The 14,478-nt window shown below is 51.0% G+C and overlaps 1 protein-coding gene across 1 annotated transcript; it reads left to right on the top strand.

The window, feature by feature from the left end:
* Window positions 1–1,057: 1,057 nt before the first annotated feature.
* Window positions 1,058–12,737, top strand: LOC128950065 (heat shock factor protein 1-like; the record flags this gene model as incomplete). The annotated part of the gene is made up of 3 exons (XM_054294943.1): window positions 1,058–1,123; window positions 4,819–4,888; window positions 12,475–12,737. Coding segments are annotated over 3 exons (399 nt in total), but the record flags the coding sequence as incomplete, so codon positions are not given.
* Window positions 12,738–14,478: the final 1,741 nt, after the last annotated feature.

The raw sequence follows: 14,478 nt of genomic DNA, 5'->3' as shown, positions 1-14,478 counted from the left end.
AATTCCAAATGGGAACTCCTAAAATCCCCAAAAATCCCCAGTGCCCACTGGGAATTCCCAGGATCCCAACCCGTTCCAAGGTCAGGGAATTCCCAGGATAAATCCATCCCTGCTTAACCTGAGAATTCCCAAAAAACCCTGGAATTCCCATAAAAAACCCTGGAATTCCCGGAAATTCCAGCTGGGAGCTCCCAAAATCCCAAAAATCCCCAGTGCCCACTGGGAATTCCCGACCCGTTCCCAGTGGGAATTCCCAGGACAAATCCGTCCCTGCTCGACGTGAGAATTGCCAGAAATTCCCAAAAATTCCCGGGAAAAATTCCCAAAAATTCCAGCTGGGAACTCCAAAAATCCCAAAAATCCCCAGTGCCCACTGGGAATTCCTGGCTCGTTCCCAGTGGGAATTCCCAGGATAAATCCGTCCCTGCTCGACGTGAGTGTGCCCAAAAACCCCCAGAAAAAATTCCCAGAAAAAATTCCCGGAAAAAATTCCCAAAAATTCCAGCTGGGAACTCCCAAAATCCCAAAAATCTCAAAAATCCCCAGTGCCCACTGGAATTCCCGGCCCATTCCCAATGGGAATTCCCAGGATAAATCCGTCCCTGCTCAACGTGAGAATTACCAGAAATTCCCAAAAATTCCTGGGAAAAATTCCCAAAAATTCCAAATGGGAACTCCCAAAATCCCCAAAAATGCCCCAAAATCCCAAAAATCCCCAATGCCCACTGGGAATTCCCGGCCCATTCCCAACGGGAATTCCCAGGATAAATCCATCCCTGCTCGATGTGAGTGTGCCCAAAAAACCCTGGAAAATTCCTGGAAAAATTCCTGGAAAAAATTCCCAAAAATTCCAGCTGGGAACTCCCTAAATCCCAAAAATCCCCAGTGCCCACTGGGAATTCCGGCCCGTTCCCAGTGGGAATTCCCAGGATAAATCCGTCCCTGCTCGACGTGAGTGCGCCCAAAAACCCCCAGAAAAAATTCCCAGAAAAAATTCCAGCTCGAACTCCACCCGGGAATTCCGGCGTTCCCGGTTTCATTCCCGTTTTTCCGGCAGCTCTTCAGCCCCTCGGTGCCGGTGCCGGACGTGACCCTGCCGGACCTGGACAGCAGCCTGGCCAGCGTGAGCACAAAATCCCGGAATTCCGGGGAATTCTTGGGAATTCTTGGGAATTTTGGGAATTCTTGGGATTTTTGGGAATTCTGGGGAATTCCCAGCCACCACAATGACCCCAAAAAGGGCAAATCCCAAATTTTCCAGCCCCCTGGGATTCCCGTTTCTGACCCCACAGGTTGGAATTTCCCAGGGGAAATACCAGGATTGGAATTGGGATCGGGATCGGGGCTGGGATTAGGATTGGGATTGGGATTGAGATTAGGGCTGGGATTGGGATTTGGGCTGGGATTGGGATTGGGATTGGGATTGAGATTAGGGCTGGGATTGGATTTGGGCTGGGATTAGGATTGGGATTGGGATTGGGGCTGGGATTGGGATTCGGGCTGGGATTGGGATTGGGATTGGGGCTGGGATTGGGATCAGGGCTGGGATTGGGATTGGGATTGGGGCTGGGATTGGGATCAGTGCTGGGATTGGGACTGGGATTGGGATTGAGATCAGGGATGGGATTGGGATCAGAGCTGGGATTGGGTTCGGGATTGAAATTAGGGCCGGGGTTGGGATTGAGATTAGGGTTGGGATCAGGGATGGGATTGGGATTGGGATTGGGATTGGAATCGGAGCTGTGGTCAGGGCTGGGATTGGGGTTGGGATTGGGATCAGGTTTAGGGCTGGGATTGGGATCAGGGCTGGGGCTGAGATCAGGATGAGGATTGGGATCGGGATCGGGATTGGGATTGGGATCGGGATTGGGATTGGGATCGGGATCGGGATTGGGATTGGGATCGGGATTGGGATTGGGATTGGGGCCACAATCAGGATCAGGATTGGGATCAGAATTGGGATCGGAGCAGGGATCAGGATCGGATTGGGGCTGGGTTTGGGATCAGGGCTGGGATTGGGATTAGGGCCGGGTTTAGTGCCAGGATTAGGGCTGGGACCGGGATTGAGATTGGGATTGGGGTCAGGACTGGGACTGGGGCTGGAATTGGGATCGGGATCAGGATTGGGGCTGGGATTGGGATCAAGGCTGGGATTGGGATCAGAGCTGGGATTAGGATTGAGACTAGGGCTGGGGTTGGGATTGGGGCTGGGATTAGACATGGGATCGGGATTGATATTAGGGTTTGGGTTGGGATTAGGATCGGGATCAAGGCTGGGATTGGGATGAGGACTGGAATTGGGATTGGGGCCACAATCAGGATCAGGATTGGGATCAGAATTGGGATCGGAGCAGGGATCAGGATCGGGATTGGGGCTGGGTTTGGGATCAGGGCTGGGATTGGGATTAGGGCCGGGTTTAGTGCCAGGATCAGGGCTGGGACTGGGATTGAGATTGGGATTGGGATCAGGGCTGGGATTGGGATTAGGGCTGGGTTTAGTGCCAGGATCAGGGCTGGGACTGGGATTGAGATTGGGATTGGGATCAGGACTGGGACTGGGGCTGGAATTGAGATGAGGGATTTGGATCGGGATCAGGGCTGGGATTGGGATTGGGATTGGGGTCAGGGCTGGGATTGAGATTGGGGCTGGGATTGGGATCAGGGCTGAGGCTGAGATCAGGATGAGGTTTGGGATTGGGATTGGGATTGGGATTGGGACTGGGGCCACAATCGGGATCAGGATTGGGATCGGAGCAGGGATCAGGATCGGGATTGGGATTGGGATTAGGGCTGGGATTGAGATCAGGGCTGGGATTGGGGCTGGGATTGGCATCAAGGCTGGGATTGGGATCAGAGCTGGGGATTGGGATTGGGATCAGGATCAGGGCTGGGATCGGATCGGGATTGGAATCGGAGCTGTGGTCAGGGCTGGGTTTGGGATTGGGATCAGGGATTGGGATTGGGATCAGGGATTGGGATCGGAATTAGGGCTGGGGTTTGGGTTGGGGTTGGAATTGGAATCGAGATTGGGGTTGGGATCAGGGCTGAGACCGGGATTGGGATTGGGATTGGGATTGGGATTAGAATTGGGGTTAAGGCTGGGTTTAATGCCGGGATGAGGATGGGGACCGAATCGACATTGGGATCGGGATCAGGGCTGGGATTGGGATCGGGGCTGGGATTGGGATTGGGATTGGGATTGGAATTGGGGCTGGATTGGGATTGGAATTGGGGCTGGGATTGGGATTGGGGTTGGAATTGGGATCAGGGCTGTGATTGGGATTGGAATTGGGATTGGGATCTGGTCTGGGTGAGGATCAAGATTTGGGCTAGGACTGGGATTGGGATCAGGGCTGGGATCGGGATTGGGACTACAGTTGGGATTGGGATTGGGATCGGGATTGGGACTGGGATTTGGGCTGGAATTGGGATGAGAGATTTGGATCGGGATTAGGGTTGGGATTGGGATGGGGCTCAGCGCAAGGATTGGGGCTGGGGTCAGGATTAGGACTGGATTGGGATCAGGCCTGGCATTGGGATTGAGATTAGGGCTGGGATCGGGATTGGGATCAGGATTGGGGCTGAGATCAGGATGAGGCCTGAGATTGGGATTGGGGCCACAGACGGGATCAGAATTGGGATTGGAGCAGGGATCAGGATCGGGATTGGGATTAGGATTGGGATTGGGACAGGATTGAGATCAGAGCTGGAATTGGGATTGCATCAGAGTTTGGATTGGGATCAGGGATTGGGATTGGGATCAGGGATTGGGATTGGGATCAGGGATTGGGATCGGAATTAGGGCTGGGTTTGGGTTGGGGTTGGAATTGGAATCGAGATTGGGGTTGGGATCAGGGCTGAGACCGGGATTGGGATTGGGATTGGGATTGGGATTAGAATTGGGGTTTAAGGCTGGGTTTAGTGCCAGGATGAGGACGGGACCGGAATCGACATTGGGATCGGGATCAGGGCTGGGATTGGGATCGGGGCTGGGATTGGGATCAGGGCTGGGATTGGGATTGGGGTTGGAATAGGGATCAGGGCTGGGATTGGGATCAGGGCTGGGATTGGGATCGGGCTGGGATTGGGACTGGGGTTGGAATTGGGATCAGGGCTGGGATTGGGATCGGGGCTGGGATTGGGATTGGGATTGGGGCTGGGATTGGGATCGGGGCTGGGATTGGGATCGGGGCTGGGATTGGGATCAGGGCTGGGATTGGGATCAGGATCAGGGCTGGGATTGGGATCGGGATCAGGGCTGGGATTGGGATCAGGATCAGGGCTGGGATTGGGATCGGGGCTGGGATTGGGATCGGGCTGGGATTGGGATTGGAATTGGGGCTGGATTGGGATTGGGGTTGGAATTGGGATCAGGCTGGGATTGGGATCAGGATCAGGGCTGGGATTGGGATTGGGGCTGGGATTGGGATTGGGGTTGGAATTGGGATCAGGGCTGGGATTGGGATCGGGATCAGGGCTGGGATTGGGATTGGGATTGGGCTGGGATTGGGATGGGGATTAAGGCTGGAATCAGGATTGGGATTGGGATCGGAATCAGGGCTGGGATTGGGATTGGGATTGGGGTCAGGGCTGGGATTGGGATCGGGGCTGGGATTGGGATCGGGATCAGGGATCGGGATCGGGATCCGCTCCAGGATCATTCCCAGCTGTCCCAGTATGGCAGCCCCGGCCCCGCCCCATTCCCGGGATTTCCCTCTCCGGGATCATTCCTGGGACGAGCAGGGGCTGAGTTTGGGATCCCTTTAAAACCCCAAAAATCCTCGGGATGAGCGGAAATAATTCCCGGAATTCCGGCAGATCCAGGATCTCCTCTCCAACCAGGAGCAGCAGAAACCGACGGAGACCGAGCCCGGCGCAGGGGACTCCGGTAATCCATGGGAAATTCGGGAAATTCGGGAATTTTGGGGTTTTTGGGAATGGGGGACTCCGGTATCCCATGGGACATTTGGGGATTTTGGGGATATTTGGGAATGGGGGGCTCCGGTATCCCATGGGAAATTCGGGAATTTTGGGATGTTTGGGAATGGGGGACTCGGGTATCCCATGGAAAATTGGGAATTTTGGGGTTTTTGGGATATTTGGGAATGGGGGGACTCCAGTATCCCATGGGAAATTTGGGGTTTTGGGGATATTTGGGAGTGGGCACTTCTGGTATCCCATGGGAACTTTGGATTTTTGGGTTTCTGGGATATTTGGGAATGGGGGGACTCCGATGTCCCATGGAAAATTTGGGAACTTTGGGGTTTTTGGGATATTTGGGAATGGGGGACTTCAGTATCCCATGGGAAATTCGGGAATTTTGGGGAAATTTGGGAATGGGGACTCGGGTATTCCATGGGAGTTTTTTGGAATTTTGGGGGCTTTGGGATAATTGGGATTTTTGGGAATGGGGGACTCCGGTATCCCAAGGGAAATTTGGGATTTTGGGAATTTTGGGATTTGGGAATGAGGGACTCCTGTATCCCATGGAAATTTGGGAATTTTAGGGTTTGGGAGATATTTGGGAATGGGACTCTGGTATCCCAATGGGTTTTTTGGGATATTTGGGATTTTTGGGATTGAGGGACTCCGGTATCCCAAGAGAAATTTGGGGAATTTTGGGGTTTTGGGGATATTTGGGAATGGAGTCTCCAGTATCCCAATGGGAATTTTGGGGAATTTTGGATTATTTGGGAATGGGCGCTTCAGTATCCCATGGGAAATTCGTGAATTTTGGGTTTCTGGGATATTTGGGAATGGGGACTCTGGTATCCCAATGGGAATTTTGGGATATTTGGGATTTTTGGGAATGGGGGACTCCTGTATCCATGGGAACTTCGGGATTTTTGGATGTCTGGGATATTTGGGAATGGGGACTCCGGTATCCCAATGGGTTTTTTGGGATATTTGGGATTTTTGGGAATGGGGGACTCTGGTATCCCAAGGGAAATTTGGGATTTTGGGAATTTGGGGGTTTTGGGGAATTGGGGACTCTGGTATTCCATAGGAAATTCGGGAATTTTGGGGATATTTGGGAATGGCGGCTCCAGTATTCCATGGGAACTTCTGGATTTTTGGGTTTCTGGGATATTTGGGGATGGGGGGACTCCAGTATCCCATGGGAAATTTGGGGTTTTTTGGGGTTTTTGGGATATTTGGGAATAGGGACTCCGGTATCCCAATGGGTTTTTTGGGATATTTGGGATTTTTGGGAGTGGGGGACTCCTGTATCCCAAGGGAAATTTGGGATTTTGGGAATTTGGGGGTTTTTGGGAATGGGGGACTCGGGTATCCCATGGGAAATTGGGGGATTTTGGGGTTTTTGGGATATTTGGGAGTGGGGCACTCGGATATTCCAGGGGAAATTCGGGAATTTTGGGAATGGGGGACTCGCGTATCCCAATGGGTTTTTTGGGATATTTGGGATTTTTGGGAATGGGGGACTCGGGTATCCCATGGGAAATTTGGGAATTTTGGGGTTTTTGGGATATTTGGGAATGGGGGACTCGGGTATTCCAGGGGAAATTAGGGAATTTTGGGGAATGGGGGACTCTGGTATCCCAATGGGTTTTTTGGATATTTGGGATTTTTGGGAATGGGGGACTCCTGTATCCCATGGGAAATTCGGGAATTTTGGGAATTTTGGGAATTTTGGAGGTATTTGGGAATGGAGTCTCCGGTATCCCAATGGGTTTTTTGGGATTTTTGGGAATGGGGGACTCCGGTATCCCCTGGGAAATTCGGGAATTTGGGGAATTTTGGGGTTTTTGGGAATGGGGGACTCGGGTACTCCAGGGGAAATTTGGGAATTTTGGGGTCTTTGGAATATTTGGGAATGGGGACTCTGGTATCCAATGGGTTTTTTGGGATATTTGGGATTTCCGGGGAATGGGGGACTCCTGTATTCCATGGGAACTTTGAGAATTTTGGGAATTTGGAGTTTTTTGGGGTATTTAGGATTGGGGGACTCCTGTATCCCAAGGGAAATTTGGGATTTTGGGAAATGGGGGACTCGGGTATTCCATGGGAATTTTGGGATATTTGGGAATGAGGACTCCGGTATCCCAATGGGTTTTTTGGGATATTTGGGATTTTTGGGAGTGGGGGACTCCTGTATCCCAAGGGAAATTTGGGATTTTGGGAATTTGGGGGTTTTTGGGAATGGGGGACTCGGGTATTCCATGGGAAATTGGGGGATTTTGGGGTTTTTGGGATATTTGGGAGTGGGGCACTCGGATCTTCCAGGGGAAATTAGGGAATTTTGGGGAATGGGGGACTCGCGTATCCCAATGGGTTTTTTGGGATATTTGGGATTTTTGGGAATGGGGGACTCCTGTATCCCATGGGAAATTTGGGAATTTTGGGGAATGGGGGACTCTGGTATTCCATGGGAGTTTTTTGGAATTTTGGGGGCTTTGGGTTAATTGGGATTTTTGGGAATGGGGGACTCCGGTATCCCAAGGGAAATTGGGGATTTGGGGAATTTTGGGATTTGGGAGTGGGTGGCTCCAATATCCCATGGGAAATTTGGGAATTCTGGGGTTTTTGGGATATTTGGGAATGGGGACTCTGGTATCCCAATGGGTTTTTTGGGATATTTGGGATGTTTGGGAATGGGGGACTCGGGTATTCCATGGGAAATTTGGGAATTTTGGGGGTTTTTGGGATATTTGGGAATGGGGGACTCGGGTATTCCAGGGGAAATTAGGGAATTTTGGGGAATGGGGGACTCGCGTATCCCAATGGGTTTTTTGGGATTTTTGGGAATGGGGGACTCGGGTATCCCATGGGAAATTCGGGAATTTTGGGGAAATTTGGGAATGGGGGACTGGGGTATTCCATGGGAGTTTTTTGGAATTTTGGGGGCTTTGGGATAATTGGGATTTTTGGGAATGGGGGACTCCGGTATCCCAAGGGAAATTCGGGATTTTGGGAATTTTGGGATTTGGGAATGGGGAACTCCTGTATCCCATGGGAACTTCGGGATTTTTGGATGTCTGGGATATTTGGGAATGGGGACTCTGGTATCCCAATGGGTTTTTTGGGATAATTGGGGTTTTTGGGAATGGGGGACTTCTGTATCCCAAGGGAAATTCGGGATTTTGGGAATTTTGGGATTTGGGAGTGGGTGGCTCCAATATCCCATGGGAAATTTGGGAATTCTGGGGTTTTTGGGATATTTGGGAATGGGGACTCTGGTATCCCAATGGGTTTTTTGGGATATTTGGGATGTTTGGGAATGGGGGACTCGGGTATTCCATGGGAAATTTGGGAATTTTGGGGTTTTTGGGATATTTGGGAATGGGGGACTCGGGTATTCCAGGGGAAATTAGGGAATTTTGGGGAATGGGGGACTCGCGTATCCCAATGGGTTTTTTGGGATATTTGGGATTTTTGGGAATGGGGACTCGGGTATCCCATGGGAAATTCGGGAATTTTGGGGAAATTTGGGAATGGAGGACTCTGGTATTCCATGGGAGTTTTTTGGAATTTTGGGGGCTTTGGGATAATTGGGATTTTTGGGAATGGGGGACTCCGGTATCCCAAGGGAAATTTGGGATTTTGGGAATTTTGGAGTTTTTGGGAATGGGGGACTCCTGTATCCCATGGGAAATTTGGGATTTTGGGAATTTTGGAGTTTTTGGGAATGGGGGACTCCTGTATCCCAAGGGAAATTTGGGATTTTGGGAATTTTGGAGTTTTTGGGAATGGGGGACTCCGGTATCCCGTGGGAATTTTGGGAGATGTAGGAATGGGAAACTCTGGTATCCCAAAAGGAATTCTGGGATATTTGGGATTGGGGGACTTGGGTATCCCATGGAAATTTTGGGATATTTGGGAATGGGGGACTCTGGTATCCTATGGGAATTTTTGGGATTTTTGGGAATGGGGGACTCCAGTATCCAATGGGAATTTTGGGAGTTTATGGATTAAGGGATGAGTGACTCCGGTATCGCAAAGGGAATTTGGGGATTTTTGGGATATTTGGGAATGGGAGACTCCGATATCCCATGGGAATTTTGGGATACTTGGGATTTTTGGGATATTTGGGAATGGGGGACTCCAATATTCCTAGGAAAGTTTGGGGATTTTTGGGAATGAGGGACTCTGGTATCCCAATGGGAATTTTGGGATATTTGGGAATGGGGGACTCCAGTATCCCAAGGGGAATTGTGGGGTATTTAGGATTTTTGGGATATTTGGGAATGGGAGACTCCGGTATCCCAATGGGAATTTTGGGATTTTTAGGATATTTGGGAATGGGGGTCTCTGGTATCCCAATGGGAATTTTGGGATTTTTAGGATATTTGGGAATGGGGGTCTCTGGTATCCCAATGGGAATTTTGGGATTTTTGGGATATTTGGGAATGGGGGTCTCTGGTATCCCAATGGGAATTTTGGGATTTTTGGGATATTTTGGAATGGGGGGCTCTGGTATCCCAATGGGAATTTTGGGATTTTTGGGATATTTTGGAATGGGGGGCTCTGGTATCCCAATGGGAATTTTGGGGTTTTTGGGATATTTGGGAATGGGGGTCTCTGGTATCCCAATGGGAATTCTGGATTTCTGGTACAGCCCTGTTCCTGGTGGATTATCCCAATCCCACATTCCCAGTCCCAGTCTCCCCAATCCCATTTTTCCCATAATCCCAAATTTCCATTCCCGAGGGAAGCGGCTGCTGCCCTGCTCCGTGCACAATCCCAGTCCCCCATTCCCAATCCCAGTCCCACATTCCCAATCCCGATCCCATTTATCCCAATCCCAAATTCCCAATCCCACCATCCCAAAATCCCAATCAATTCCCATTGTTCCAGGGGAGCAGCTCGTGCCCTGCACGGTGCAGCCGCTGTTCCTGGTGGATTATCCCACATTCCCATTTATCCCAAATTCCCATTTATCCCAAATTCCCATTTTCTATCCCAAATCCCCATTTATCCCAAATTCCCATATTCTAGGGAAGCAGCTGGTGCCCTGCACAGTGCACGATTCCAATCCCCCATCCCCAATCCCAGTCTCGAATTCCCATTCTCGATCCCAATCCCCCAATCCCAAATTCCCAATCCCACCATCCCAAATTCCCAAGCCCAAATTCCCGTTGTTCCCAGGGAAGCAGCTCATTCCCTGCACCGTGCAGCCGCTGTTCCTGGTGGATTATCCCAAATTCCCATTTATCCCAAATTCCCATTTTCTATCCCAAAATCCCATTTATCCCAAATTCCCAATCCCACATTCCCCATCTCACATTCCCATTTATCCCAAATTCCCAATCCCACATTCCCCATCTCACATTCCCATTTATCCCAAATTCCCAATCCCAAATTCCGAATTTAATTCCCATTGTTCCGAGGGAAGCAGCTGGTTCCGTTCACGGTGCAGCCGCTGTTCCTGGTGGATTATCCCAAATTCCCATTTATCCCAAATTCCCATTTATCCCAAATTCCCATTTTTCCACGGATGCAGCTCATTCCCTGCCCAGTGCATGATCCCAACCCCCAATCCCCAATCTCAATCCCACATGCCCAATCCCGTTTATTCCCATAATCCCAAATTCCCATTTCCCAGGGAAGCAGCTGGTGCCCTGCACGGGGCACGATCCCCGTCCCACGTTGCCAATCTCAATCCCACAATCCCATAATCCCAACCCCAAAATCCCAATCCCACATTCCCGTTGTTCCAGGAAAGCGTCTCGTTCCCTGCACAGGGCACGATCCCAATCCCACATTCCCCATTCCAATCCCAAATTCCCAAATTCCTGTTTTTCCAGGGAAGCAGCTGGTGCCCTGCACGGTGCAGCCGCTGTTCCTGGTGGATTATCCCACATTCCCAATCCCACATTCCCAATTTTACATTCCCAATCCCAAATCCCCAATCCCACATTCCTAATCTCACATTTCCAATCCCAAATTCCCATTTATCCCAAATTCCCATTTCCCAGGGAAGCAGCTCGTTCCGTGCACGGTGCAGCCGCTGTTCCTGGTGGATTATACCAAATTCCCATTTATCCCAAATTCCCATTGTTCCAGGGAAGCAGCTGGTTCCGTGCACGGTGCAGCCGCTGTTCCTGGTGGATTATACCAAATTCCAAATCCCACATTCCCAATTTTACATTCCCAATCCCAAATCCCCAATCCCACATTCCTAATCTCACATTCCCAATCCCAAATTCCCATTTATCCCAAATTCCCATTTATCCCAAATTCCCATTTATCCCAAATTCCCATATTTCAGGGAAGCAGCTGGTTCCCGGCACGGTGCAGCCGCTGTTCCTGGTGGATTATCCCAAATTCCCATTTATCCCAAACTCCCATTTATCCCAAATTCCCATTTATCCCAAATTCCCATATTTCAGGGAAGCAGCTGGTTCCCGGCACGGTGCAGCCGCTGTTCCTGGTGGATTATCCCAAATTCCCATTTATCCCAAATTCCCATTGTTCCCAGGGAAGCAGCTGATTCCGTGCACGGTGCAGCCGCTGTTCCTGGTGGATTATCCCAAATTCCCATTTATCCCAAATTCCCATTTATCCCAAATTCCCATTGTTCCAGGGAAGCAGCTCGTTCCGTGCACGGTGCAGCCGCTGTTCCTGGTGGATTATCCCACAGTCCCATTCCCAAATCCCCAATCCCACATTCCTAATCTCACATTCCCAATCCCAAATTCCCATTTATCCCAAATTCCCATATTTCAGGGAAGCAGCTGGTTCCCTGCACGGTGCAGCCGCTGTTCCTGGTGGATTATCCCACATTTCCAATCCCAAATTCCCATTTATCCCAAATTCCCATATTTCAGGGAAGCAGCTGGTGCCCTGCACGGTGCAGCCGCTGTTCCTGGTGGATTATCCCAAATTCCCATTTATCCCAAATTCCCATTTATCCCAAATTCCCATCTATCCCAAATTCCCATTGTTCCAGGGAAGCAGCTGGTTCCGTGCACGGTGCAGCCGCTGTTCCTGGTGGATTATCCCAAATTCCCGTTTATCCCAAATTCCCATTTATCCCAAATTCCCATTGTTCCAGGGAAGCAGCTCGTGCCCTGCACGGTGCAGCCGCTGTTCCTGGTGGATTATCCCAAACTCCCATTTATCCCAAATTCCCATTTATCCCAAATTCCCATTGTTCCAGGGAAGCAGCTGGTTCCGTGCACGGTGCAGCCGCTGTTCCTGGTGGATTATCCCACATTCCCAATCCCAAATCCCCAATCCCACATTCCTAATCTCACATTCCCAATCCCAATTTCCCATTTATCCCAAATTCCCATTGTTCCAGGGAAGCAGCTCGTTCCGTGCACGGTGCAGCCGCTGTTCCTGGTGGATTATCCCAAATTCCCAATTATCCCAAATTCCCATTTATCCCAAATTCCCATTTATCCCAAATTCCCGTTGTTCCAGGGAAGCAGCTCGTGCCCTGCACGGTGCAGCCGCTGTTCCTGGTGGATTATCCCAAATTCCCATTTATCCCAAATTCCCATATTTCAGGGAAGCAGCTGGTTCCGTGCACGGTGCAGCCGCTGTTCCTGGTGGATTCCAGCGCGGTCGACGTCGGCTCCGGGGATCTCCCCATTTTCTTCGAGCTGGGCGAGGGCCCCCCGAGCTTCCCGGACGGGGACGAGTACCCCGAGGAGTATCCCGAGGAGTACGCGGAGGAGTATCCCGAGGAGTATCCCGAGGAGTATCCCGAGGAGTATCCCGAGGACCCCGCGCTCATCCCGCCCGCGCCCAAGGACCCGGCCGTGTCCTAAAGGGGGACGGGGGCGCGACCCCAACAAAAAAAAAGACAAAAACGGGATCCCAAAAAAAGAGACAAGAACGGGATCCGAAAAAAAAACGGGATCCTGAAAGCAAACGGGATTCCAAAAAAAAACGGGATCCCGAAAGACAAAAAGGGGATCCCGAAAACAACGGGGTCCCGAAAGAAATGGGATCCTAAAACAAACGGGATCCCAAGACAAAAACGGGATCCTAAAACAAAACTGGGATCCCAAAAACCAACGGGATCCCAAAACAAAAGTGGGATCCCAAAAAACAAAACTGGGATCCCAAAAAACAGAAACGGGATCCAAAAAAAACAAAAAAAAAAGGGAAGGAAGCCCCGAGTGACTCGTCCTGCTTGGCCAACGCCGCCCTCGGGGAATTCCGGGGGATTCCAGGAATTCTGGAGAATTCCGGAGGATCCTGGGGGATCCTAAATCATCCCGGGGAATCCTGGAGCGTCCTGGAGAATTCCAGGAAATCCTGGAGGAATCCAGAGGGTCCCAAGGGATCCTGGAGGATCCTGGAGCGTCCCAGAGGATCCTGGGGAATTCTGGAGGATCCTGAGGAATTCCAGGAAACCCCAAAGGATTTGGGGAGTCCTGGAGGATCCTAAATCATCCCAAGGAATGCTGGAGGATCCTGGAGAATTCCAGGAAGTCCTAAAGGATCCTGGAGTATCCCAGGGAATCCTGGAGGAACCCAGAGGGTCCCAAGGAATCTTGAAGGATCCTAAATCATCCCAGGGAATCCTAGAGCATCCCAGAGGATCCTGGAGGAACCCAAAGGGTCCCAAAGGATCCTGGAGAATTCCAGGGGAATCCTGGAGGATCCTAAATCATCCCAGGAAATCCTGGGGTGTCCTGGAGAATTCCAGGGGACTCCAGGAGGATCTTAAATCATCCTGGGGAATCCTGGAGGAACCCAGAGGGTCCCAGGGAATCCCGGAGCATCCCGGGGGAATCCTGGAGGATCCTAAATCATCCCAGGGAATCCTGGAGGAACCCAGAATCCTGGAGCGTCCTGGAGAATTCCGGGAGATCCCAGAGGATCTGGGGAGCCCTGGAGGAACCCAGAGGGTCCCAAGGAATCTTGAAGGATCCTAAATCATCCCAGGGAATCCTGGAGCTGGGGTCCCACAAATTCCACGTGGGAATGTCGGGATCCCACGTGGGAATGTTGGGGTCTCCTGTGGGAATTTCGAAATTCCATGTGGGAATGCCCAAGTTCCGTGTGGGAATGCCGGGATCCCATGTGGGAATGTCAGGATCCCATTTGGGGGTGTCGGGATCCCATTTGGGAATGCCCAAATTCCATGTGGGGTCCCACGTGGGAATGTCAGGATTCCATGGGATCCCATTTGGGAATGTCGGGATTCCATGTAGGAATGCCGGGATTCCATGTGGGATCCCACGTGGGATGTCAGGATCCCATGTGGGAATGCCCAAATTCCATGTCGGATCCCGTGTGGGAATGCCCAAATTCCATATGGGAATGTTGGGGTCCCATATGAGGATGCCTGGATCCCATATGGGAATGTCAGGGTCCCATGTGGGATCCCATGTGGGAATGCCCAAATCCCATATGGGAATGCCAAGATCCCATGTGGGAATGTTGGGATCCCGTGTGGGAATGCCAAAATCCCATGTGGGATCCCATGTGTGATCCCACATGGAATTTGGGCATTCCCAAATGGGATCCCGACATCCCCATATGGGATCCCGACATTCC

Source organism: Melozone crissalis, unplaced genomic scaffold (genome assembly GCF_028551555.1).
Source record: "Melozone crissalis strain CALT ecotype California unplaced genomic scaffold, PUWL_Pcris_2 ptg000392l_1, whole genome shotgun sequence".
NCBI lineage: Eukaryota > Metazoa > Chordata > Aves > Passeriformes > Passerellidae > Melozone > Melozone crissalis.
The sequence above is the reverse complement of the archived record's forward strand: the minus strand, read 5'-3'. Positions and strand labels throughout refer to the sequence as shown.